The sequence below is a fragment of the Amia ocellicauda genome, chromosome 15 (assembly GCF_036373705.1).
Source record: "Amia ocellicauda isolate fAmiCal2 chromosome 15, fAmiCal2.hap1, whole genome shotgun sequence".
NCBI classification, from domain to species: domain Eukaryota; kingdom Metazoa; phylum Chordata; class Actinopteri; order Amiiformes; family Amiidae; genus Amia; species Amia ocellicauda.
Genome location: NC_089864.1, coordinates 12,491,428 through 12,519,255, shown reverse-complemented (window position 1 = coordinate 12,519,255; position 27,828 = coordinate 12,491,428). Strand labels below are relative to the sequence as shown.

Here is a 27,828-nt window from a genome sequence, read left to right as displayed (position 1 = left end):
CGTAACAGCCACAATACCATGGTGTGTACAGTCATGCCGGTTGTTATTCATAGTGTGATTAATTGGGATCAATAGAACAGTCACAGTTTTTAATGGGTCTCTTTCTTCCTCCTGTCTCCAGTGGATACAGTTCCCAATCACCGGTGCACCCAGAGGTGGACCAGAGCTCCTCCTCAAAGACAAACGCGAAAGCCTTGTACGGTAGGTCTTCGGCACTCCTTTCCTCTCAGGACCTTTCAAATTCTTCGCCTTCTCTGTTCTGTATCTCTTGTTTCTAGAGTAGTTAGTCACGTCAGTTTGCTTTTGGAGAATGTGATGAATGTGTTCGACTCTTGTTGGGCAGGCTTGTTTCAAATGGTTGACAGGTCAAAATATAAGGGACACTACGATAAGTTTATATTTTCAAAGTCGTAGATAAGGTGTTTCAAATAAACAAAAAAGGAAATAAGACAATAAGTAGATGATACAGATGTTACAGTACTTGAATTTGAAGTTACATTGTACGGTCACAGCATAGTGGCAATGTGGTTTTCTAACCTCCAATGTTGACAGTCTGACTTTCAGTCCTACGCTGCTGGTTATTTATGCATCGCTGCAAGAAAAATCACTTTTGAAAAGTTGTTACGTGGAATTATTTGTAATATATCCATAAGTGTCTTTAAATATTGGGTGTGCGTATGTGCAGATTGTTTTTATTTCAGTGTTCAGTTCGCAAGAAATGAGTTGCATATTTTAAACAGTGAACCACAGCTCGAAATAACCAGATATGGTTAAAGGGTGTTGCTGTAGAGGCATCTGTATAAATAGGCTACAGATTTCCACAGATTAATAATACATGGGGATACTTCTCACTGACTGTGGTTTACAGCACGCATGGGGCCTTGTAATCTATATGGTGTCTATATCGCTGTACCCTCCTGCTTGGAATATAAGCCACAGCGCCACGTCTTTAAGAAATACCCCCCCGAATATTTTTCACTGTGTATTCTTCAAAATATTTGTTATCTCCGTCATACAGACTCCCCACTCCCAAAGGATTCCAGCGCTAATCTGTGTCTTGCGTCACGTCTTTGCTGTCTTATCTACTTATTAGTGTAATGTTGTATTGTATTTTCTGCATTGAAAAGGTAGCACCATTGAATGGATAAAGCACTCAGTTTCTAGGTATCTACTTCAAATTCTAACCCATCGTAGCATTTTTTTAAATTTAGTTGAGGACCACTTGTTAATAAAAACATTATTATGGTTTCCTTCATTAGGTTTGTGTATTTTTGTTCCTTATGAAATGCTTTTAAACTGATTTATTATATGGTCTATTGTCATAAATCATGACATCTATACAAGAGCGCAATCTTTATTACACACTATCGATGTGTTGTGCAGTGGTTTCCTGACTCAGCCTCAACCAAATGCGATTGATAAGGCTATCTTGCTCAAGTGGCCAATCTGGCAAGGAACCAACCAGAGGCGATACATTGACTGTGGTTTTCTCATAGGCAGGAGTGTGAGAAACAGATTGAATTATGTTGCTACACAACAGTGACCTCCCAAACTCTGCCTGGTTTTTACACTTCATCTTCTGATTTTCTTCCATGGCAGAAATGGAAATCCTGGCATACTCGCAGAGCTCTTATAATGGCTCCTTTCTTGAATAGCATTGGATTCTTTTAATTTTAAATGGCATTACAAAACCACATAATCCTTTTTCTTAACAGCAGGGTATATTCACACTTTAATAAAAAACAAAATCAGGAGCTGCTCTGCTTGGCTTATTTGTAGACATGATGCTTTGTAAGTATGTGAAGAGGCTACTTATGCATTTGGAGATCAGCTAGAGTATAAATGTATGACTGTGGAGAATAACAAGCCCTCAGCAACATAAGCATACCGGACTGAGCAAAACTGGATTCCTATACATTTGTGCAGCTCCAGTTCCACCCTTTACCGGTCTTTTGTCTCCCTTATTGCACTCAGGGACCGATGGATTATACTTCCTCAGATCATCTTCCAAACATAAAAAGAAAGGTACAAACAAACAATGAGTGGTTTGTTTGGTGATTGTGGTGTCTGGACCAGTTGTACAAAACCCTTTTGCAAAACCAGAAACCCCGACAGTCCAGTTCCCTCAGTTTCACACGGCCCTTCACGGCTTCCCATCTCATGACTGACAAATGTTGAACACAAGCACATTCAACACTGCAAACTTATGTAACTTATCTAGCCCTGTTCATTGGGCAGTGAAAATCAGATCGTCACAGAAAAACAAAGCAAGCAGAGATTCGTTTTGGTTTTGCAGAATTTGAGAATGTATTCCTTTGTGGATACAGATAGACACATTTATTTATTTATTTATTGATGTATTTTCTGATGGTGATCATTTTCCAAGATGAAGTACACACATGTCCCAGTCCTCATCAGTAACCATATTTTCCCAGAACATCTTAATGTCTGCAAATCCTAAAATATATTCAATTTTCAAAGGGTTTGAATTACTCTCCATAAAAAAAACTATGCACTGCAGAAGCCTTATTATTATTGTCTTGTGTCTTTATCTGAGGAGTTAATTCATAACAAAATATATCATGACAAAAATAATTAATTGAAGCAGTTTTTATATTGAGGAATTATATAAATGTAGTGGTTATTCTCTGTAATAATCATGACTATAATAAAAATAGCTAATTATTAATTATTACTACAACTATTATTATTATTATTTAATTAATATAATTTAAATGTACACCTCTGTACCTTTGCTGTGTTAAGAGTGTGCTGGTTTGCTGTGCTTCCCCTGTGTGACAACATGTTGGCTCTAAACATGTGATGTATCTTGGAACTTGATCTTATTTCCTATAGCGATAGTATTCATTACACTAGTGGTATATAGTGTATTGCTCTCGAAGTAGCAACTTAGAAGCTTGATAAACAATTTATTTGCTAAATACCAACACTTACCTTTAAGAGTTTTGGGAATATATATATATATATTTTTTAAAGCAATGCACACAATGAACAAGAAGCAAATAAAGAATAACAAAAGTACAATATTTGGTCATTTTATCTGAAATAATTTTCTCCGTATTTATTTTAATTGGTTCTCCTTTACATGGTTTTAGTACATGTTCTTCTATGTTTATGAGGAATACTTTTCTTGCTATACATTAGAGAACCTGTTTAAGCACACAAACATGCATAATTACAAGTTCTTTACTAAATTGTGTGATGTGAGTTAGGGCTGGACCAGACTTACCCATAAATCATAAATTACGAACTTCGGACAAATAATTACAATGCTATAGGGTACAGGTCTGTACTTTGATTTGGTCTGGCCCAAAACTTGTATTTTGTCCTGTACTGTTTGCTCTGCTAATTACTTGACTGTTTTGTGCAGAGCAAAGGAAGAATTATGCGAAAAATAGTATCAACAGTATGACTGATACATCGCAGTACCACGTGGAGGTAAGACTGTGTTCAATACGTTGAAGAGCTAATTTATTACATACATGCGTCTAATGTGTCTATGGGTAATCAGCTGTTTGTCACAATCATAGACTTGATAGAATGTGTTGTCTTACAGTATTTAAATGTTCTGTCATACCATTAGTAGTGCCCTCATGAAAGTTTACCTTGGTAGATTAATCACAGGATTTTTGCACTTTTTGCACAGTTTTCCTGTGGTTTTACCTTTGGGTTACAGTGGTTTTGTTTTGGGTTCTGCATGTCTTCACTGCTTTACCACCCTGGTTCATGGGAATACTGTGTTATACCATGACAAATGTTTCTAAGGTATGTTTACTGTAGCACATCATGGTTTACTCATGGTCCACTTTCGGTTTGACTCTTATTAGTAAGCACTTTCTCTTCATTTTACAATCAGTATTTACAATGCATTTACAATGCATTTTTCTGCTGTGGAGCGTGCTTAGCTCGCAGTGTGATGTCTCTTACCATTGCCCCTTTCATGTTAACGGTTAGAAATGTTGCTGCTCACGCTGATTTATAGTACGGGATCAAATGTCCGATCCCATGATCATCTTAGTTTGTTTGTGATGTTTAAGGCAATCATGAAATGGACAGAGCAGACAGTCTCTAACTAAATGACCAGACAGCATAATCAGTTGAAGATGCCACTTAGTAAAGCAAACTTTTTCAGTGTGTGTTTGCCATTGGAATTTAAAAAAGAACATAACATGCAGTTCTTGATTTGTATTTGTATATTACAAATTATAGGTGACATATATAAAATGTGCACAGTTTCTATGTTAACAATATTACATTTTATATTTGTATTGTCTCAAAAATGCTAGATCTTAAAATAGAGAAAATTAACAAACAACAAAAAAAAATGTTATTGGTATATTGGTTTGCTTATTCAAATCCTCGCTTGTACTTCTGAGAGGATTTCAAAGACTAAAAGCCTTGTGCAATGGTAAATGATTTGTGAACCTGGTGTTTTATCATTAATCAACTTATTTTTCAAACATTTGCAGCAAGGGAATTTGAACATTTTATAATTTGTTAAAAAAAAAAATTTCTTCATGTGTATAGCACTTGACAACATTTGTCATGGACCGCAAGGAAGCCATGATTACGATTGAGGATGGTATCAGGAAACTCAAACTTCTGGATGCGAAGGGCAAAGTGTGGACACAGGACATGGTTCTGCAAGTGGAAGACAAAGCAGTCTGTCTGATTGATGGAGAAACCAAAGTAAGAAAACGCACCATTGTCCTTTGGGTTTGAACTTTGTGGATTAAAACTGGGATCAAAAAATCTGTCCGTTCCAAATTCCATGTCTGCAATAGGCATAAATATATATATATCACACAAAACATGACTGTCAGTAACTCGTGTGACCTTGGCATTTGCTTTGTTGATTGTTGCTGTCTATTTCAGAATGAACTGGAAAACTTTCCACTGAACACCATTCAGCATTGTCAGGCTGTGATGAATGCCTGCAGTTATGACTCTATCCTAGCCTTGGTCTGTAAAGAACAAGGACAAGCGAAGCCAGACTTGCATCTCTTCCAGTGTGACGAAGTGAAGGTGAGTGTGATAAGAACGTGCCTGGGAAACTGTCCATGCCTCATTGCTGCTGTGTATTATTTACATTAGTTGTTTGCTAAAGAACCAAAACATACATGACTCATAAATTGACTTTATTTTTCACTATTTAAGTGCTCAAATGTATTCCTCTTAATTTCTTACAAAATTGCAGATTATCCTTAATAATGTAGACTTCGTGGGTCCTATCTGACTTGCCCAGGGATACAGAGGTTGAAATTGAATTTAAAAGCAGTTTTAAAAGATATTTTGCATATATATTGTCCACATTATAAAGGATGACATCTGATTTCATAGCATTTGATTGTGATGTTGATATTCGTATTCATAAAGTAAAAGTAACTGGACATCTAGTTTGTTTTTTTCAAGTGTTGTTAGTACTGCAGCTCTCAACCATGTAGTCATATGATGGGAGCATCATTCATTTGAACAGCAACCTCTGGGCACAGGGAGATCTAAATCTGCTGTTGTCATTGATACCTTACAACACGCAGCAACCTGTCAGTCGATCATGCAAAAGTGGTGGAAACCAAGCCAAATAAATGCCTACTCTGTTGTTGTTGTTGTTGTTGTTGTTGTTGTTTTAATTACCATGCAAAGTTATTTTGATTTTGAAAGCAGAAGTACTATGAAGAACAGAAAGATAAATAAATTAAATAAGAGTTGTATAGAATCTGAGTTACAGACAGAAACCACGATTTATAGTTGAACCAGAATACAATAATAAAAAAAAATAGCCAAAACATATAAAAATGTATTAGTGGTTCAATTCAATTTTATTTTTATTTCCAATTTGAGATCTACATTAAATCTCTCACTCAAACCAAGCAGAGGCATTGTGGGAGAAGGTCAAATGAAATCTACAATGTTCCAGACAGGGACTTCATTATTCTCTGATAATGCAGTTTGGGTTTATTTAAAGTTGTTTGTCAGCTGCAAATAACCCATCTAAAGTCATAAATGACAGTGTAGCTCCAGTGGTTATGTTCTGTGAAGTTGGCCTATGCTATTATTGCCTTGATGTGTTCGGATTGTGATGGTGGTGGCGGCTGTGGGGGGGAAAGAGGCATTTGCTGTCTCCACCCAACAGACACAGGCCTCAGTCACAGCCACGCCATTTCTCTGGTCAGCAATTGTTTTATGTCAATACTCACTCAACCAGACCCCAGAATTATACTATTCAAGTGCTCTGAATGAAGTCCAAAGAATGAATAAACTAGTGGCAAGCTTCATTTGGGCTTTTGATGGCTTGTAATTATTTTCATACATAAAATACATTAACTGCAAAACTCTTGTAAAAATATACTATTATTCAGGAAAGCTGTACAGTGGTGTGCTTTATTCAGCCTTGAGAACATGTGCCTGTTAGAGAATAATACAGGTTTGTGTCTTCAGCAACCTTATAAAATAGGATAAAATGAATAAGGAATGCATTTCATGAACACAGACAGTGCAAAGTAGTCCCCCCTGTAGCTGCATTGTATTAATCCACACATGCCCGCTTCCTATTTCCTGACTTCAGAACAGATGTATTTATTTATTTATTTAGTGATTGTATTATTTTGCTATGGTTGGCCCTGCTTTATCTGGCTACAGGAGACAGGGCAGAAATCTTTTCTCCGGTTCCGTAGCCACAATGTTGTGTTCAGAACATTTCTTCTATGCTTGTCCTTCGTCGTGACCTCCTTTCATCAACACTACAGCTGTATTCATTCCATTTCACTTTAAAGGCAGGGCTATGTACATAGAATCGAACTCTCAATACGTTTGTCAGTGCTCTTGGTCATGTTTACATAGAAGTATTAAATGTACATAGAAACCACAAAATGGTTCTAATTGTTCAGCGGTACTGTGTTTGTTTTAACCTTTTATGTAACAAATCAATTGGTAATAGTTCACCACAAACTGAGTTATATTTGAGACGTGTCTCAAGCAAAAGTTCTTTTACTTTTTTCTGATAGTTACCCATCTATGAATCAAAATGGAGGTTGACACAGGTTAATACACCGTTTGAAAATTGCGATGAAGTGTGTAACCATAAACTCAAGAACTTCAAAGCACTGGTTTCTGTACTGATCGTTTTGTGAATGTCAACGTTGTACGGAAATGACCGAATCAAATGCACTAGACTTTTTTTTTCTGGCCTCAAGGGCATGTTTGTTCTGGGCTGTTCTAATGTTATCATGTTAAAGAAACATGATCTCCTCTATTAAAGGCAAACCTGATCGCGGCTGATATTGAAAGTGCCATCAGTGACAACAAGGGAGGGAAGCAGAAGAAACGTCCTGACACTCTGAGGTATAAATCATATTTGTTTCTATTTATTGTGTGGTGATTGTAACCCACCCAATCCACTTCTGTGCTTCCAACTAAGATTTTTATAGTGCTTTGTATACATATATTTTTTTCTATTCTTTCTACAATTGCACATTTTAGCACTTGTTTTAAATACAGGTAATGATCTTTGTATCATCTGATGGGCTACCAGCTAAAGATGGGTCAACATAACAATTATCAAGAATGATTGCTCTTTTAGTGTTTGTGAATGAATTAAACATAGAGGTGTAAATAAAATTGTATTGATTAAACACACATCCCACTCAGAGGATACAAAACCAATCCTGTTTTGTTTTTTTTGTATGAAAAAAAATTCTGGAGCAAAAGCTTAGTAAAACATTTTTCCCCCCAGGATGATCTTAAAGAGTGACGCAGCCATCCCTCCACCCCCCACAGCCCCTGCCCCGGCCCCCCCGGCCACAGTCACACAGGTTGATGTGAAGAGTCGAGTGGCGGCCTGGTCGGCCTGGGCATCGTCGGACCATCAGGACTGTGAGTACTGCTGCCCTGTTGTGCGGGGGGACTTGGATATCCATGGCAATAAATACATAGACAATCAGAAAGGCCATTATCACACTTCAAGAGGTTTAGCTACAGAACACGGTTATATGTTTTCAATAATACAAAAACTTGTGAGCCTTTAAACAGGGCTACACCATCACCTCAAAAATTCATTGTAGCATGCATTGCGGTGAACAGCATAAAGTCATAAAGTAGCTTTCCGTAACAAAACATCATTGCTGATTTTAAAATAGTTGAGGCAAGTATCGAGGGCCATGACCACAGCCAAAAAACGGTTTGGAAGCAACGCCAGCCTGCAACTTATGCCATCTTATTTGACCCAACAGAAATGCAGCTGTAGCCTTATAAGAAGTCAGACTTAATTATTAAGGGTTTAAATTCATCCAAACCCGAATCCTAATGCTCGCAACTGAATCTGTTAAAATCATAGCAATAATACCACAGCTATAGGATTAAATGTTTTCGTGGTAACATTTTCATCTTCAACTCATCCCATCTTAGTAAAGCCTGTAGAAACACAGCCCTGACCTCGTAGGGACTAAAAGTTAGCTAATTAGAAATCAAATCCAAATATCTTAAAATGTTGGAACTTGAATTGTGCTCATGGAGTGTAACAAACCAAACCAAACAAGGCAATTGCGATTACATGCTTCTGCCAAGGCTTGACTCAAGAGTTGAAAATGAAGATGCATGGCCAATCTATTCACTTTTTCAATCTTGAGATTATTTTTGGATGTCTTATGTTCAGTGCTTAAAATAGATGGCTTACTTAAAATAAACCAAAACAAAAAAACATAAAACCTAGTCACTTTGTGGTAATTACCCTGATTAAAGGCAGATCATTAAAACTTGAATAGAAATTAAGTAAGTTTTGCCGTGGCTCAATTTCTGTTTATATTTTCATTAGCATCTCATTAGATTTGTATGTATGAGTTGCCTTCGAACTTTCCTATAGATCCTCACACTGCAGCTTTCTGAAGCCCATCCAAAATCCACAGTGAGGAATGTGTGTGTGTTGATGCAGCACAAAATTCTAGAAGAATGCAGCGTCTGTTATTGCGACCTTTCTTCCTTTAAATGAATGTGACACAGCAGAGAAACTCAGATGTGTCCAGGCGCCCTGCTCTTGCTCTTGAAACACCAGCTCAACAGCCTTTCAATTTGAACTGAAGGCGTACTTTAGCTGAGAGCCCTTTACTGGAAACTCTCACACGCTGAAAATGTGATACGTTTCCTATTAAGCACATAAGTGTGTCCCAGGCATCTCTTGTCTTTAAAACTGAGAACGTTTACAGTCTTTATATTACTTTGAATTGCTTCCATACTTTATTTCTGTAAATGCCCTCGATGTTGGTTATGGAGACTTAAAAATGGAGACGATATTCTGCGAATCAATGTTTTGTCGCTCTTACAAGGTTGTCCTAAATAAACATTTCTTATCACTTTCTGAAATTGTTCGTCCTTTTCTGAATGCAGTGAAAAGTTCACCAGCCTTGTCCTCCTCAATCTCTCACTTCACAGGAGTTTAAACTAGTCTTGATCTGATACACTCCCAGACTGGGTTTTACAATATGATTCCAACTTTCTTCAGGGAGATCTCTACTGGTAGGATTGCCTTTCAGAGATTTCAAGGTCACCTAAAAGGCTCTCTGTGCTAAGGGGCATCTAAAAGCAATTATATAAATAGGGCAGGCATGCCAGGCGTCAGGGAAATAATATTGGAGTCTGACAATGTTAGTGATCATATCTCTTCAATAATTCACTGCACTAGTCCTCAGTCTGTTGAATGTTGAAAATGCAGCTATCGGCATTCATCTTATTTGGAGACTTTTTCGCAGTGTATAAATACACATTACTGACAGACACTGCCTCTTTAATGGAACTGAATATCAGTAATTTGCTTTTCCTTTCCCCCCAACATCCAGGCTGTGAAATGCAAATTTATTTCGCTCCAGTGAATTTGCGGGAGTCTTCACAGAAACTACTTAAGGTGGATTAGTTATTCATTTTGACAGATAGACTGTGGGGAGAACTTGACAGAATCACACACAACATGATTTCAATCACATCATTGCATTCTAAACATATGGGGGAATCTTAAAATTTAGAACACAGTATAATTGAATTAGTTATACAGGAAGGCAAGAATACAGTACAAGATGCAACTTTAGTCAATGTGGTGAGATATTATAATAGAATACTCTTGAAAATCAAGCTGACAGTGTGCTCTTCTGTAGTGGGCACTTAGTCAAGTAGCACAGTGCTGGTGATAACAGTTTAAACAAGCAGGGAGATGTATAGTAGGACCTGGATGTGCTGCCTGAATAGGTGGGGTTAGAGAAAGTTCTGGAAAATGGTGAAAGTTCTGTGTTGCCTTTCCTTCCCAGATGACAAACCCAGACACTACCCTGAGCCCGATGAGCCGCCGGACGTGATGGCTGCCAGAATCGACCGAGATGTGGTGCGTATAATGTGTGTGATTTGAATGCTATGTTTGAGCTACATGGGTGTATTATAGTGATGTCCTACAGATCGTTTTTGAGAATAGTCTGGGTTGCTTGTGATACATGTGACATCCAAGTACTTTACTGCTGAAATTGAATGATTTTTTAAACATGTTTTCATTTATTCATTTATTATTAAATTGTATTGTATTGTATTCAGTGCCTCACAACTGTATATCTTCAGCCCTTCAGAATAGTTTTTATGGTCAATAACACAGACATAGGACAAAAGTATGTTGTCAGTATGCCTCAGTATTAATAACACTTTCAATGTATGTATGTATGTATTTATTTCTTCATTCCTTCAACCTTTTAGCAAATCCTGAACCACATTTTGGATGATATTGAATCTTTCGTCACCAAACTCCAAAAAGCTGCGGAAGCTTTTAATGAGCTTTCAAAGAGGAAAAAATCTAAAAAGAGCAAAAAGAAGGGACCAGGAGGTAAGAGTGTTTGTATGCTCCTCCTCCTCCATATTTTCCTTTAGTTTTAGAATTAAAAAAACAACTATATTTTTCCAAAGCATTATTTTTTATTTTTTATCTGAATGTATATACTGGGATATGTTATGGTGATCTGACTATATCATAGAATGGCAAAATCATTCAGGTGGTTTTCCATGCTGTCTTTGGCTCCCAGAATGCTGTCCTGCAAATGTGTGTGTGTGATGATGTCATTGTGTTACTGACGTTCCCCTTGTGTCCACCAGAGGGAGTCCTCACGCTTCGTGCCAGGCCACCAATTCAGGAGGAGTTTGTGGACTGCTTCCAAAAATTCAAGCATGCTTTCAACCTGCTGGTAAGATCAGTATTGGTTATGTCTTTGTCTCTGGAATCCACTTGGTGATAGTCTTTCTAATGCCCATTATATAAATAACTTTAGTGATTCTTTAGGGAAGGAGGCTGAAATGTTTGGCTAAAGGGCTTTGAAGTTGGATTATTAGCTTTCAAATGATGACACTGGGTGGCTGTCTGTATGTTGTCCTCTGTGCCTCGGCTCCGCAGCTCAGCAGTGCCATTTGGTGCTTTTAAAGGCTCTTTCAAGCAGAAGTCTTACAAAGACTTACTGTGCCAGTCACTGTTTGTTGGCAGTCTACACAGACAGCAGCGGGGAATGAGGAAATCGGTATGGAGCAGCTGAATGAGTGAGAGCACCTGTGTACCAGACAAAGCCGTTAGGCAGGGTGGAACATGTCATTATTGAAATTCTATCATTTTGTAAAAGGACTCTGTACAGCTGACGGAAATGACAGCTGATGGTAATCATAAGCCTGCTGTAGTGAGGGTTTCAGGGCTCAAGTAACAGAAATGAATGTATATCAATTGGCTAAATTACATAGAGATCATTCCCAGAGTATTCCAGATAGGAGACTGTTCTCACTCCATACTGTTAAATAGCCTGAAACACTTTAACAAAATGTTGAATATTTTGCAGATCCCCACTACTTGCTAATTTAAATATTGAAAAGACATAGCCTTATCGTCTGTTAGCAGGCAGAGAACTTTGTAATTGATGCTGCTTGTATTACATTTTTTCCAGGGCAAGTTAAAATCACACATTCAAAATCCAAGTGCTTTGGAGTTGGTCCACTTTCTGTTCACACCACTTAATATGGTAAGTTGGCATTCCATTTGTGTTCTCCGATACAGTTTCTGTAGTTGTGTATTGATTGACAGTTGATTGATTGACTGACAGTCCCACAGGCTAAAGAGATTTGTTTCTTTTACCCTGATTATGCGTTCTTTTTTTTTTATCCTGAGATTATTTACTTCCTCGGTTCTTTCCAGAATGGTCAAAACTGCAAGAAGTGGTCTAATCTGGTTCTACTTATCTCCATTAGAGCATCATAACATTTTGCTTACAGTATTGTTGAATTTGACCCTTTTAATAAAAAAAAAAAAAGTATCGCCCAATAAAATTTTATTTAAATCCTCACACGTTAGATGTACCAACTCTTAGTCCACTCTTATCACACTGACTTGCATTTTTCAAATTGAATCTGCTCCTTCAGTTTCCCATCAGATTAACTTGACAATCAGACTCAGACAGACATAGACTGAGAGGTAAGATCCGTTTAATGCCAGGTTGTGCTGACTCTGGGTGCTGCCCGGTCACTCAGTCCCTCTGCCGTTCCTCCGCTGCAGGTGATCCAGACCACGGGGGGGGTGGATTTAGCGAACAGCATCCTCAGCCCCCTGCTCACCAAAGATGCCATTGACTTCCTCCATTCCACGGTCACTGCCGAGGAGCGCCAGCTGTGGTTATCACTCGGGGATGCCTGGACCAAGTCAAGGTAACTCAGCGGCCGGGCCTATAGCGCAGGTGTCAGAGCCTGCCACCACAAAACTCTTTTCACCTCGCAATTGTGTTCATTTTGTCAGCATGTTTTTTTTTTTCCATTCTGAATTCTTTACCCAAGATGTGATTGTGCAATGGCCATGTCATTAGAAAATGCATATGACTGTGTGTTTACCAAAGGCCCATACTCAACCATACACATTAGGCTGTAAAAGGGCAACTGTGCTGCTTTTACAATCATAAAAAATGTGTTCCTGACATTTCTCAGAGTGTGGAGCACTGTTGTGTCTAAGCTATAATTTCAGTGTTTTTTTTTTTTTTATATATATATATTTTATTCAAGTTTCCATGAAGTGTTTTCTGACTCATCCTTCTAACATTTTAAAAGCAATTTAAATACCTAAAAAAAAGGGCAGTGTTCAGCAAACCAGTGATTGCCTTTTCTCCATGTTTTGAAGCTTGTCTCTTTATATATCATTATATATCATTATGTAGATTTGGTGCAGTATACAGAAACGCATACACTATGCACTTCTTCCTAAATGCAGTCTGATTATCAGTGAATCTTTTCAGACCAACTGATTTTTCTTCCTGCATTCAAGACACGGCAGTAGCAGATGGAAGCAGAATAACAGGTTGCAATGTGTTTCTGCTGTGATTCACTGCTTTGGAAACTCTTCTCCCGGTGTGAGAGGAAGTGTTAACCCTTCTCCTGCTTCTGCTCCAGGCTGGAGTGGCCCAAAGAGCAGTACATTCCTCCATACGTCCCGCGTTTCCGTAACGGCTGGGAGCCCCCTCTGCTCACGTTCATGGGCACGTCCCGGGAGCAGGAGCTCAACCAGCTGGCGGAGTCCCTGGCCCACGTGGCCGAGCTCCAGCGCAACAAGGAGGAGCTGCGCCGGCTGTCTCTCGAGGTGCGAGTCTGGGCTCTGGCCTGCGGGAACAGCGTTTGGGGTGACTGTCTGTGAGATGTGTGGATATGGGAAGGGTCCAACATGAGTGTGTCAAAGTAGTGTGAACTGATTTAGTTTGTTGTGTTTGTGTGTATGTATGTTATACCACATTGCCTCTTTATTGAGGAGCAGGAGGAGGTTGGTTGATCATGTTTTGTGGAAATTACTGAAACCTGATTTAAGAAACCTGCATTTCTGACTTTCAGATTTTTTCTTTTGTAATTTACAAGTGTCGGTGTGTGTGAAAAAAACAAATACAGACTTCTGATCATTGGGACATTCTAATGAAAAATAAGTTTTGTGTATTATTGTGGAAACTTAAATGTGTTTTAGCACAATCCCCGGCACACCAATGCTCGTATTTTAACTCTAGAGGGAGCTAAAGGCATGAATATGTTACATTTTAAGATGCCCAGGCTTTTGACTATTGGAATTGGTAGTTAACTCCTTTTAAAGAGAGGCTTAGCTTTCAAAAAGTTCCAAATGTCTGAGATGCAAAGAAAAATAAACACTAAAAAGCAATATAAACAACCTGATCAATAGTTTTTATGGAAGAAAATTTTGTTAAAATGTTGCTGTATTAGGGAGGTTTGCCAATAAATATTTAACTGTCTCCAAACAGCTGTAGTATTGTTAAACAAGTAATGAACCTTATAGTAATCCAGTATTGCTTCAATATTACGATGCTATAATCATATTTGTTTCCCTTTGTATTCTTTCAGCAATCCAGTGTCCAGGACTTCCCTGCAGGCGATGGGTATGCATTCAGTAAAACAGCTTACAAGAGAGGGCATCACCTGGACCAAGAGTCAGCTGTGGCTGCATTTAAGCAGGCAGTGAGCCGACATGTAGATAGGTAACAATATCCAGCAGACTGAGTGACAGGCCGTGGAGAACTGCCGGGCTTTACTGTCAATCTGGGGAAAGGTGCCGGGATTCCCATCTTCACTCGTCTTCTCTCTGCTCTTGTTTTTCTGCATGTCTTTCTACCTCTTATAAGTGTAGCACATATCTCAGCAACGCAATAGAAAAATAATGTGGAAAGAAATATCCTCAGCAACTGACTTCAAATGAAGCCTTATTTTCTCAAATAATCAAATTACATGAATGAAATTGATATGAAAAAAAAAGGATTTGCTTTATGTATTGATTTATTTTCAAATTGGATCAATTGGATTACCACTTTTTGCAGTGTGTCCCTGTGATAGCAACTCCAATAATATTCTTAATTATTATCTTAAGTATTGTGAGTAATATTACGTTAAAACCTCCAAAGTAATATTTGACATAATTTGTCTTTTGTCCAGCGTATTTCCTGGTATGTAAAAAAAAAAGTGTGGTGATCAAATGGGATTTCTAGCTTCTAACTAATTAAGCTCACGTTTATTTTTTCTATATATTTATGTGTTATTTATTTATGCTATTTTTGGTGGGGGGGTTTCTGTAAAGGTCTTCAAGCTTTTTACATTCTCCACACAAACTCTATGGACATCATTCTAATTTAAGTTTAAGCTCTGCAATTTCTCCAAAATACGTAATGTATATTTCCAGAATTTCTATTTTCCAAAAATTCCTTTCTTTCTGACAGTAAAACAGACACTTCTCCACGGCTGTGACAGTCCACTATGTAGTCACCCAGTAGTTTTTCTTATGTTGTGGGTTTACCACATCCACCAATATCAACCATCATATCATGGTCTGGTGTTTTCTTAGGCCTGGTAATATTTTAAATTGTGTAATATCTGTTGAAGTTTGGTATAAATAGTCACATGGATTTTGCAATTATTTACTCCATGTTCTGGCCATGTATTATTTTTTATTAAAGTATTCAGTTGATTTATTTTTCTTCTACTTTTCCATTCAAATGCACAGTTTGCTGAATGTGACCCCTGATAGTAATATTATGAAGTTGACAAGATGTGTTTTGTATTTAAAGGATTTACATTTGATATGAACTAGAAGAAACATGAACATATATCAATTGTACCTTTGTTTATGATCACTACTATATTTTAGAGAGAGGTGCAACACGGGATCATGACTGTATTGACTTCTTAGTTCAACATCCGCTTTGTAATATTTGGTCTGAATACATCTACGAATTAGTCTCTATTCCAAAATAAACTAAAACATCTTACCATACAAGCCGTGAGGAGGCCCGTGTATAGTGTTGTACTGTGTGTTTGATTAAACGGGTGTCCTGTTTGCAGAAATTATGAAGCCCATGGAAGAACTCAACCAACGACTTTTGCCAAATCAAAATATGACTTTGTAGCACGGAACACGACCGAGCTGTCTGTGGTGAAGGATGAGATTTTAGAGGTAAGGATGCTGGATTCTAGATTTAATCTTAGTTTTTTTTTTTTTTTTACCATTTGGACTTACTATTATTATAAACTGGATAGGATCCTTGGATCACTTAGTTATTAATGGACACCAAACGAGCATGATGGGTCGAATGGTTTCCTCTCGTTTGTAAACTTTCTTATGTTCTTATTATGTTTTAGCGGTTTATTAATCAGCTTTTGTAAACCATGTATGGCCTGGACTAAATCAAAACCTTGACCCACCAACCAGTCTCAGATAGACCTGTTTGATGGTGGGTTTGTTTGAAGTAGAATGATTTTGTGGGTTTCTAGCAAGTGTGTTCACACAATGACAGAGCAATTTAAATATACATGCTTTTCAGTGTCTGGATTCCGGATAAATCTGTAAAAGACTGGTATAGATGAATGGAAGGGGCTTTGTCTTTTTTACAGGTGCTGGATGATAGAAAGCAGTGGTGGAAAGTGAAAAACGCCAGCGGGGCTTCCGGGTATGTGCCAAACAACATCCTGGAAATCACCCGGGCCGTGGAGCTGGGCACTGGGAGGTCAGACCCCGTCTATAGCCACACAATACAGGTGAGTGCCAGTGAAAGTCATGATTGATTGATAACAAATTTTGACAGGTATTGGATCCAAGATATTTTAGCTTGGGTAATATATTTTAAGTAGCATGTAAACAAATTTAAAGTGTTGTGACTTATTTGTATAGAAATGTGAATTGTACCATATTACAAAGTAGCATGGAAACACTAACCATAACAATATGAAAATATTTATGAATTGCTGTAAAAACAAAAGTATATATTTTATAGTAGAATGTAACTAATAAGTGGTGTTTTTTGGATTAATATTTTTTTTCAGTTGGTTAATGTCTGCTCCACATTTTCTTTCCTTTTTCTTTTGTCTTTTTATTGTGTGCTTTATAATATATAAAGCTAATGATGCCAAAAAAGGAATTTGAGTTGTTCAAGGTAGGGCTGTTTTTGTGCTGGGTTTGTGCTTCTAGACTATTCCCTCCATTGTTTCTCCTCTGCAAGACATTGGCTTTTTTAATGATGCAGATTTTGGCAGATTCTCACTATGCTGCATTATATACAAAATGATAGATAGTGTAGAAACTGCACTGTTACTCAGTCTCTGAGACGCATACTGCAATGTGTCAAATAACGGTTACAAGAACTTAGGGACAGTCCATAAATGAGACAAAGTCAGGTAATGCTTATGACTTTATTATGAACTAGACTGCATTGACACTTGTGAGCAGGTCAGCCATTAATAATCTACCGAAGCAGGAGAAAAGTATTGCTGTTCTCATTAGATAAAACCTAGCACAAGGTTATTTTTATATGCTGCATTAGAACAGGTAGAACTGAAATTCAGAGTAGGTAGACTCTTGACACTGCTATGAAGCTCATATCTAACACAAGGCTGTGCCCTTCAAACCATACCTTCACTGTGACTGAATTCATAGGTTAATTGCGTAACCGATGATATATATACATATTTTTTCCCACCAGCTAATGTCTATGTAAAACAATAGTTTAGAAAGCTACACAGTAATTTGTTTAATAATCTGCCAGACTTTAAGTCCTTAAATAAATAAGCCAAATGATCTTCCTCAAAACCTTGTATACAATTGCATTAGGATATGCAGCATTCTAGACTCTGGTAAATGCCTTCTAACATTTGGCCTGCTACACTGACCCTCATCCAAGGCAAGTTTCTCTTCATTTCCTTTTCCATCGTAGGTAACCTACATGTAGATGAACTTTGCAAGATATTATAGTTATTTTACTGCTGTACTGTATCAGGCCAAACGTTGAACAATTTCCTTGAAGCTCTAGATGCCTTGTAAGAGTGAGATGGTTTTATTTTATCTGACTGAATCCTTACTTATTAATCATAATAAGACAAATCCCACGTCTGCCTTCTTTCTTGCTTGGAATGAGTTTTGTCGAGTGAGTTTCATCCTCCGTTCTCCCTCCCTCCTAGAGTGGGTTACAATGTGATGCCTGCTTAAGTAAGGGCTTCTGGCTAGTCCTAGTATTTCAGCCTTAGAAATCTAGTCAAACTCCAGGAAACGCCTGGTTCAGCAGTATACTTGAATGTATTCTGAAGACTCGTTCCTCATTTATTGACGAGAAGAATGTGATTGCCTTCCTTACCTTTTTTAAAGTTTGTTTTCCTCTATTCTTGTTAGATTTTTAGTTTCTGTGTATTCAGTCCACCCAGCAAGCTGTGAGCAAAGTTAAATTTGTGTTTGTTTGCTTGTCCATAAGATTTCTCTGCTCATACTTTATTTTAAGACAGAAAAGGTCTGCAATACAATAATTTGCATAGCTGGAAACTGCATACAAGTAAAGAATGCAGTCACTTTTTCGCATAGGCAATGATTCAGTTTTTATTTTGTTTTTGTATTTTTTTTTACTCGGTTACTGAAGCAAACACATTGCGTAACTGTCCTGTGTATTGGGTTCAAGTGATATCAGTTCAATGGTCACAGAGTTCTTTCCAAGAGAGAGATTGACCTCATTGCTTTTCACGTGTGTACAAAACATTGTGTTTTTGCTCTTATAAAGTGAACCTGGGTCACAGTAGGAGGGCACTGAGTTCTTGTGTCTTTGCTGACACAAAATGTCTGCCAAAAAACGCACAATGTAGAAAAGCTGCACCATCAGTGTCCCTGATTGATTTCAGATCAATCAAATGTATGGATGGATGGATTTCTTTTACTTCCTTACTTATTTCCTTTCTCTTACTTATGTTTCCAATACGAGTGAATTTGCCGTGTAAGTGGAGTGCTTTCAGGTTTAATTTTGTATTGATGTGTCAAAGATAATTTTTTATTTATGTGTTTTTATGTTTTCCTGCAAGCAATTACTTGGGGAGTTATCAGAGGTAATGAAGACAGTACTTTGTAGATTGAATAAAATTAGTTTGTATTTATGCATTTAAAATGTGTACTTTACCTTGATTATACCATCGTTCTTTTAAATGAATGCTGCACAATTGGTAGGTATATAGATTCTTACAGCATCACACTGGTTTTACTATTATGACTATTAGAAATGGTGGGTAACCAAAGCTACATGCTTCCCAAGGTGACTTTATTATTAATTTAATATTTTATTTTCTGAAATATATGTATATATTTTTTAAATATGTTTGTATTGAATTTTTATAGAGAATGCTAATCTTTATAGACGCATGCTAATGTATAAACCATACAGTCAGTTGTTGCTGCTGAACATTCACAGGGATGAGGAATGTGTAGGTGTGAATTATACAACTATACATTAATACTGTATAGTCTATGAAAATGCCCCCAGAACAATGTATGGATTGTTCAGTGATGTATATTTATGTCCACAGAAGCAGAAAACGGATTATGTTCCCAAAACGATGCAGCCCATCCCTCCTGCTCCATCGCCACCACCAGCTCCAGTTCAGCTGCCCACCCCCCCGATGGCCCCTGCTGCAGCCCCCTTCTCCGCAGTGCAGAGGCCGTCCTCCACCGGGCTCAGCCGACAGAACAGCAGCAACTCCAGCGACACGGGCAGTGTGGTGCTGAGGGACAGCCAGCGCGAGAGACTGCCTCCTGTCAGCCGTGAGTCGGGCCTCCAGACATTTGATTTATTAATCTCCTTTACCAACAAAACTGAATCAAACCAAACCACTAACTTGTCCCTGGCTCCGCAGGGAGGAAGTCCCACATGGAAGAGGTGCAGGACGAGCTCATGCACAGACTGACCATCGGACGCAGCGCGCAGAAGAAATTCCAAGTTCCTCGCAGCGCCAGCCTGCCTGCCGTCAACATCACGTTCGACTCGTCCCCCGATGAGGTGAAGACATGGCTGCAGGCCAAAGGATTCAGCTCTGTGTAAGTCCAGACCTGTGCACCTTTCAGTTAAATGGGTTAAATCATCCACATCCAATACCTGGACTAATCGCTGAAAGCAAAGCTGGTTATAAGTCACTGGATGCTCTGACCGCTTTTTCCAAATTATATATGAAACTATTTATTGAGTGAAAGGAACTCAAAGAGACATGATCAGGTAATGTCATGTGATGCAGAAGAGTGAAAGTCTTTCTCTCTGCACTGTGTTTCCAGAACCATCACCAGCTTGGGGGTCCTGACGGGCGCCCAGCTCTTCTCCTTGAACAAAGATGAGCTGAAGACGGTGTGTCCGGACGACGGGGCCCGAGTGTACAGCCAGGTCACTGTGCAGAAGGCCGCGCTGGAGGTACACCTTTACCCTCCGTTTTCTTCACTTGAATTCTGTTTCCCTGAAGTCGCTAAAGGAATTGTACACTATTGGGTCTGATATTGTGTTGATATTGTTGATATCCCCACCCCTGATGTATGCATTGTGACTGCAAGCTCATTTCATTGTCCAGTAATGAAACAATAGGCAGGATATGTTACTTATTCAACACCGATACTGTCCTGTTTGTTAGAGCAACCATCTGTGTAGCAACATCGTCTTTGAACAGATAATTTCTTCCATTAACATATTGAGACAACAGATTGTTTAGGTCTCTTTACAGTCCCAACTGCTCGCAACCTGGAAACCATACTTAATTGACTCAGTTTACCAAATTAACAGTCGATATAAGTAAACCCCTCCCCACCACTGGCCAAAAACAGGAGATTTCTGCAGTTTGGATGAGTTGCCAGCGCTATACCTGCTACAGGGCTTGATTTGTGGTCCAGTCCTATCTGCTCAAACATCTCTCATGAGCTGTAATTCATAAATAAAATGGCATGGCTTTGTTGCGGTGTGTGAGGTGTGAGGCTGCTGCGTGGGTGCTGATAATGTTTGTTGGGTATAATTAAGATAACATGGCCCAACTCTTGCATGGCCTCTGGTTTCTGTGGTGTCTATTCCCAATCTGCAGGTGTTTTGCTGATTCCACATCGTCTGCCTGTTCTGATTTCATTACCAAACTTTTAAAGGTATTTTACTTCAAAGAGACGGACAGCATCTCTCTGTTGGCCAGGTTTTGTAAAGGTCTTTTCCTAACAGATCTCAGGTGTAGACATTTAAAGGTCTTGTGGGGCAGTTGGCCTCTCTTATGTGCATATATTTCTGTGCTCTGCAATTCAGGAGAGTGCCTCTCAAACTAATAGGGTTTCTGGCAACTGTCATCACAAAAAAAATAAACCCACCAATCCACTTCTATAAACTTACTCAGCAATAAGTGAAGTATAAGCGGATCTGTATAAGGTTTAGTTAGAATATAAATTAAATGATTTTGACTCAGAGAATGAAAACCTGTCAGAATATATGTGATTGTTAAGGCAGTGCATTGCTCATTAAACATACATAGAAATTAACTGTAGAACAAAATTATAAATCGTGTTTAGGTGATAGCTGTGATGTCATTAAGAAAATGGTTTCTTCTTAATGCAAGAAATCTGGCCAGCAGAGATTTGCCATTTTGTCTTATAGAAGAAAAAGCTTAGTTTTAGTGTGGTTTCTTTAGATTAATTAGCTTAGTTGATCCCTTTCTTCTGTACATTTTTTTTATCATATTCATTCATTTCTGAAGGAGCACAGAACCCTAAACCAGTAGGTAATCATTACCTCATGAGTAACTAATTCCTCACAGTCTTACAACAGTCCAAGATACAACTTTTACCTGAGTAATAGCTGAGCATTTGTTTTGAGGGGAATTAAAAAATAATCAATCCGTTACTGATTTTTTTTTTTTTTTTTTTCTTCATGAAACCAGAAAATATTTGTTACCTACCTTTTAAGAAGTGTTCTGTGCTTCCCTTAATTAACATTAGCGAGCAAGTGAATCCACTTTTACTCCCATAACTTCTGTACTATACATTAACATAACACGTAGCTCATCACCGGATATACTATCCCACACATCATCCTCTCAGTATATTTTCATCAAAACTACAAAAGCACCTTAGAGTTTGGCAGTTACATAGGCGGCCGTCAGCCTGCATGAAGCCTTGATCATCCTAGAAGTTGCCTGACGGGCTGAGGAGTCTTGAAAGCCATAGCCCTGGAAGTGAGAGGCGTTCTCTCTCTTGATGTCTGATCTCTCCTGTACAATTTATCTTTTATTACTATCCAGCCAGTATCTTCAAGAACTCAGTGTTACATCACAAGAAAGGTGCACTTTGAAACTGCAGACAGTGTTTGATGTGAAATTGTATTGATATGCTTATGCACAAGCTATATGATCACTTTTGAGTGTATTATAGGTAGAAACACCATTGTATTGTATATACACCATTGTAATTGGTCTATTTTCATGTTATCTAAAAACCTGAGGGAATTCATGACTAAAAGTTACAATTTGCTCTACTTTGTGAACAGTAGAATGTGTTACTATGTAGAACGTGTTAGAGGATGGTCTTCAGAATAGGATTTGAGAGTCAATGTGAAGTAACTACAGCTATACCGAAGAACAATTGGGTTAACAGGGTTATAAATGAGTTAATGGGCATAGGTTTCATAAATTCAAAAACAAACATGAAAATGAGTTCAATACTAATATAAATGTTCTGTTAATATTAATGTTTGTTGGTTCCTTTCATATAGATCTGTTTAGATTGTCCAGAAGGGTGGCACTTCTTTCCTCCCCTTGATTTGAATGCAGAGCATTATTTGTTAAATTGTCCTGTTTTCTGAATACCTTTATGTAGTTTTATTTTGCTTTTCAATCATCTATGATTTATTTCATTAAATGTGCATTTCCTGTATGTTAGGTCTTCATCAAAACATGGTTTTAACCCTTTGTCTGCACAGCAAAGCAGTCGGGACACATTAGCCATAGGACTGCATTGAATCTCTTGCTATTGGTGTCCCTTATGTCTTTATTGATTGGTCTATTGTTAGTGTGCATTATGTAAGCTGTTTTTTCCTAGTCTGTCTCCACCAGTAGTCATGTTATTGGCAGCACATGAGGACATGCAGAGCGACACGCTAACTGCCTTTCTCTCTCACAGAGGAGCAGTGGCTCGGAGCTGCAGGAGATCATGCGGAGGCGCCAGGAGAAGCTCAACTCAGCGGCATGTGACTCGGGGGTGGAGTCTTTCGACGAGTGCAGCGGGCATCCCGTTACTGAGAGCTAACCCTGCCCTTCCTGTGCGTTGTATTCTAGGACACCGGCGCGGGGGCCTGCGACTTCAACGAGATCATGCGCCACCGTCAAGAGTTACTGGATCAGTGACATCGCACAGACATTAGCAGAATGAATCTTGCTGTTATTCGAGTGCTGTATACAGTAGCAATGTGAACCAAAACTGCTTCATGAGAATTGAATATCCAAATATCCACTACTTTATAAGGAGACCAAACTGCTTGGATTGCAAATTGAGCAAAAGGACAAAGGCCTTTAAGGTTTCTTTGTTGGTAGTAAATGTCTACAGCAGATGGCATAAGATGTGTGCTTCTACTTTAAAAAACTAACCAAACTATGCCTGTATTTTGGCAGTTCCTATCACCCATCCTCTAAGAGAGCAAATTGAATTTGTGTTATATTAATCACATATGTGATACATGAAGACTTTTGTCCCATTTAAATTAATGGAGCCCTTTTGGGAAACAAAAAGTAGATGTTTAGCTAGTATTTCTTTCAAGTATTTTGAAGAGTGTGAATAATTGATTGTAAAAGTTTATTATCAATATTATGATTATTTTTATTTTCATTTTGTTAATTGGCAAAGAGAAGACTATATTTATATATGTATTTACAAATATAATTTGTTTAATTTTATTTCCAAGGAATGCCAAAATAATACAATTAAATTGTAAATTTAAGCAAAACTCCGGGAAAGGGGGGAAATATGTAGAGTTTTTGTTTCCTAATTAGAAGATTTTTCTAAACAATGACACGCTGATATTGATCATATATATCACTTTTTGTTGGTAAATAGACTTGACAACAGTTTTATGTTCCTAGTTTTATGACTCCTTTTAGCTGTTGCCCTCTGTGTTTTGTTGCACTGTGTAATGCAGGTAGCGCAGCTTGAATTTGCTTAATTTTGCTTCCTAAACACTGTGCTCTCTGTTCAATCTTGGTATATTAGTTTGCTCAGTTGTTTAATCCTGCGGCTGATTGACACGGACACGTCTGTGGTCCCGATATCGGCTCTGTGATGTGAACCGCACTCCAAGGAGATGCAGCAGCAGCTCAACATGGTTCCTTGTTTCCACATTTCAAGCTTGAGGACAATGGTTGTTCTGCAGGGTCAGACTGGACATTCAGTGAACTCACAATCTCTGCAGAGACGACACATGTGTATCTTCAGTTGGCTGTGCTTTATATTCCAAAATATGAAAGTGGTCCAACTCTTTTCTAATATTTCTAGGATATAAAAATGTGTAATTTACATGGTATTTTAACAGTTATAATAGCAGACTCCGAACATGTCACACTCTAATGTTTCTCTCTACACTTAAATGTGTTTCAGTGCAAAGCATTTTCCCTACATCATCTCTGATCTAATAAGACCACTTTAATACTGCAGGGCCCACACCTGGTCTCTCTCACTCATCGTGGGGGTCTGGCATATATCTCTCTGCAAGTCACACATCTTTCTCCTGGCTACACCATATAAGTAATCGGCAGCATTGCAAGGGTCCGATTATCCTTCATTCATGGGGGTTTGTGTTTGTTTTCTGAACTGCAGCTGCCACAGGAGTATAGTCATTTTAAAATGTTAGTCCTTAGCAGTGTGAATCATCCATCCTGAGTATTGGTCTATATCCAAGATGTTGTTTAATGGAGGACTGTTTTGGATTTCTCCCGAGACGTTCCTGACATGCGATGAGGGGTTTCCAGTCAACAGGAGCTTTCCAGATGCAATCAGCATTCCCCCTCCACCAGATCTCTGCTAGGGGAACTGGGCTATTTGCACTCCCTGCCCCAAGTGCTGGGATGTTAATTATTGAACCAGGAAACCCATGGATGACTTTGGCTTGTGGCCAGGACTTCACCACTTAAACTGAGACTGAAACTGTTCTTAAGGAATTGCCTGGAAGGTGATCACTGAGCTTACTGTGGGAATTACAAAGAGAGAATCTAATGTTACAGGTAAGAAAACCACCTCCACAAAGCTTGGATATACAATTCAAGATGCCAGGATCCCTTTAAATTCCAATTCCATTTGCAAGACTTCCATGCAAGAAGTTTAAAATAAAATAGCAGCTGATTTATTGATCAGTGTGTAATGAAAAGTGTTAACATTTCCAGAACACAGCTAGAATTCTACAGCATTATCCGCAAAGACAGTAGCATAAAATAGGATGAATACTTTAGAAGTAATAAGTGTATTGATCAGACAAACACAGAAGAAACATCTGATGATATAAAGGGTTACGGATGTAGTTATTTTATAGAAAGACTTGCTGAAGGTTTCCAGAATAATTGCTTAATTACTAATCCCATATAAAAGCTCAAGACATATCTAATAATTAGTTGACTCATTTGGTGGATTCACACCATTTATTTCTGAAAATAAAAAGGAACGCTACAATGCACAGTGCCTCATTAATAATAAGGTTAAATCTAAGGTCAATTAAGGTTAAATCTAGACTCTGCAATCATAATGTTCAAAACGTACCTTAAGAGAGATTTTATAAAATACATGTCATTTTTTATCAACTATCCTAGTATAGGTTTTCTGTATGCTTCCGTGTTGCTGTTCTGTACTTTTTAAATTTATTACATAAGAACTCTGAAATTTGAACAGATGTCATGAACTCAAGATGGTATCAGCCTTGTACTCCTCTGTTACTCCAGCCCTGTTGAACTGTATGTGACATATTTTGGCTTGAATGGAAAGTAGCAATGTAGTGTGAAGCAAAAGAATCAAAAAGACGCATATTAGCAGTTAAAGATTAGGATCTTCAATTGCAATCAATGGCAGTTGATATAAACTATCCTTGAACTGTTTATGGTCCTCAGCTGTATTTGAAGAGATTAATTTATTTTAGTAAATGTGTTAACAGGATTGAGGAATTAAAATTAGGCACCTTTTTCATTGTGATGTGAAAAGTCAAAGGTAAGGTTACCTGGAGACTTGCAAAAAAGGATCGGCATAAATGACTTATTTGGAATGTACCATCCTGCCCAAAACTAAATGCAAAAGGGAAGAAATCATACTGGCATTTTAATTCATGTTTCCCCCTTTTTTGCCAGTCATTTCAGCACATTCATTTTCTGGAAGAGCCAGCAAATATTAAAAAAAGGCTTTCAGGCTTGCTTTTCAAAGGGATATAGGCTTGATCCAGATTGCCACAGTTTATGTTCTCATGGGCAGTCAGTTCAGGGTCTCAAGGGTGTTGTCCGAGTGAGGAATGTAAACGACATTACAAGAGTAAGACTATCTTGGAAGTGAAGTACAATGCCACTAATCCATATCCACTCTCATATTTTGTGTTCAAAAGCAAATCAGTGCTTTATGTTTAGAGCTTAAGTAGGATTTCAGTATGGTTTGCAGACCCCACCCCCAAATGAAAAGCAGTACTTATTTATAAAATAATATTAAACTATTTAGCTCCAGATTTACCATATTTTGCAAAAGAAAGCGGTCTGTGGGAATAATGCACATGTCAACAGTCACGAAAACCAAAGCTAGGTTGATGTTTTATTTGTTTTATTTGTATCATTGTGTGCAACACGATGTTTCAAGGGTCTGTGTATTTTCAATGTTTAGGTTGTGAGTTTTGGTTGTTTTCTGGTTGCAGTCAGCTAATAGCAATAGGCACAAAGCTTTTTCATAGCTCACAGCTTTGACTTTGTAAATCGAGTACATCATGTAACTTGTTTTGACCTAGAAATGTTGGGCTGTAATGAACTTGCCCTCATTGGGTGAGCTGGTGAAAGTGAATTATGTTTATCTGACTTGACCGATATTGGATCCATGTTGCTTTTTCAATATCCTAGTCACTACCATTGCATTAATTCACAGACACAGCCAACCCTATTCAGATGCTTAAGGTTATACTTTTGATCCTGTTTTCCTTTTTTATTTTGTGTTGATCTATCTGCCTTTTATCACTTTGTGATCCCTTGCAGATTCTTTGTAGGACAGAAGAGTCTTTTCTCTGCAACTTAAACAATTTGTTCTCCTCACATCCACAATATCTATCAGACTAGTTTCTAGCAGACTTGCATTGTATATTTATAAATATTCTTGTGACTTGTCTCTGTACTTTCTATTGCAATATGCTTTCATTTGCTCTGTCCTACTTGTTTCTTTGTTATTCTTTTATTTTGTGGATTCAGCTTTAAGAAAACTACAGTTAGTTTGAAAGTTGACTGCTTCTGGATGTTTGTTTTAAAGGTAAACCTATAAAATGTGTTTTCCAGAACAGCTTGATTTGTTTGTCCCAGAAATATGTGCAATGGTCCATTAAATGTTCTAAGTACAAAATGAAGGAGAAAATGTTACTTATCAAGTGATTCATAATTGTACTTGTATAGTTTTCATGGTGCCTTTTCCCCGTGATCCTGCTGAAACTGCAATAAACAGTATTCTAAAGTATACAAATATGATTAGTTTTCCGTCTCTATCTCAACCCAATCTGTGATTTAGTGTGATTTTTCTCATTTCGTATCATCACACTTTCCAGTGTAATACTCTAGTCTTCTAAAATGTTATTTATAATGCCTTGAACAGAAAGATGACGCTTCAGCTGACGGATACCAGTTTTGAGAAACAAACTATATCATCGCATATCTATAGATGGAGGAACCGTGATAATTTGTTTTTGTTGCACCGTATCAAAGCTTCTGTCCTATGAATGAATATATGACTAAAGAGTTTTGCATTAACAAAAATGTCTAGTT

General features: G+C 38.0%; 1 protein-coding gene across 4 annotated transcripts in view; it reads left to right on the top strand.

Annotated features, from left to right (window-relative positions):
• Positions 1–27,529, top strand: part of eps8a (EGFR pathway substrate 8a, signaling adaptor) — a 59,894-nt gene extending 32,365 nt beyond the window's left edge. For 3 of the 4 annotated variants that reach the window (XM_066724350.1, XM_066724351.1, XM_066724352.1), the window contains exons 3-23: positions 122–201; positions 3,392–3,459; positions 4,549–4,710; positions 4,897–5,046; positions 7,280–7,362; positions 7,754–7,893; positions 10,311–10,384; positions 10,744–10,870; positions 11,137–11,225; positions 11,967–12,041; positions 12,572–12,720; positions 13,453–13,639; positions 14,401–14,534; positions 15,889–16,000; positions 16,438–16,581; positions 16,941–16,976; positions 18,880–18,903; positions 19,378–19,612; positions 19,705–19,885; positions 20,117–20,249; positions 22,979–27,529. In XM_066724350.1, coding sequence (XP_066580447.1) covers positions 122–201; positions 3,392–3,459; positions 4,549–4,710; positions 4,897–5,046; positions 7,280–7,362; positions 7,754–7,893; positions 10,311–10,384; positions 10,744–10,870; positions 11,137–11,225; positions 11,967–12,041; positions 12,572–12,720; positions 13,453–13,639; positions 14,401–14,534; positions 15,889–16,000; positions 16,438–16,581; positions 16,941–16,976; positions 18,880–18,903; positions 19,378–19,612; positions 19,705–19,885; positions 20,117–20,249; positions 22,979–23,104 — 2,509 coding nt within the window. In that variant the 3' untranslated portion in view covers positions 23,105–27,529. The remainder of the gene's footprint in view (positions 1–121; positions 202–3,391; positions 3,460–4,548; positions 4,711–4,896; positions 5,047–7,279; positions 7,363–7,753; positions 7,894–10,310; positions 10,385–10,743; positions 10,871–11,136; positions 11,226–11,966; positions 12,042–12,571; positions 12,721–13,452; positions 13,640–14,400; positions 14,535–15,888; positions 16,001–16,437; positions 16,582–16,940; positions 16,977–18,879; positions 18,904–19,377; positions 19,613–19,704; positions 19,886–20,116; positions 20,250–22,978) is intronic. The other variant, XM_066724354.1, reaches the window with a different exon arrangement.
• Positions 27,530–27,828: the final 299 nt, after the last annotated feature.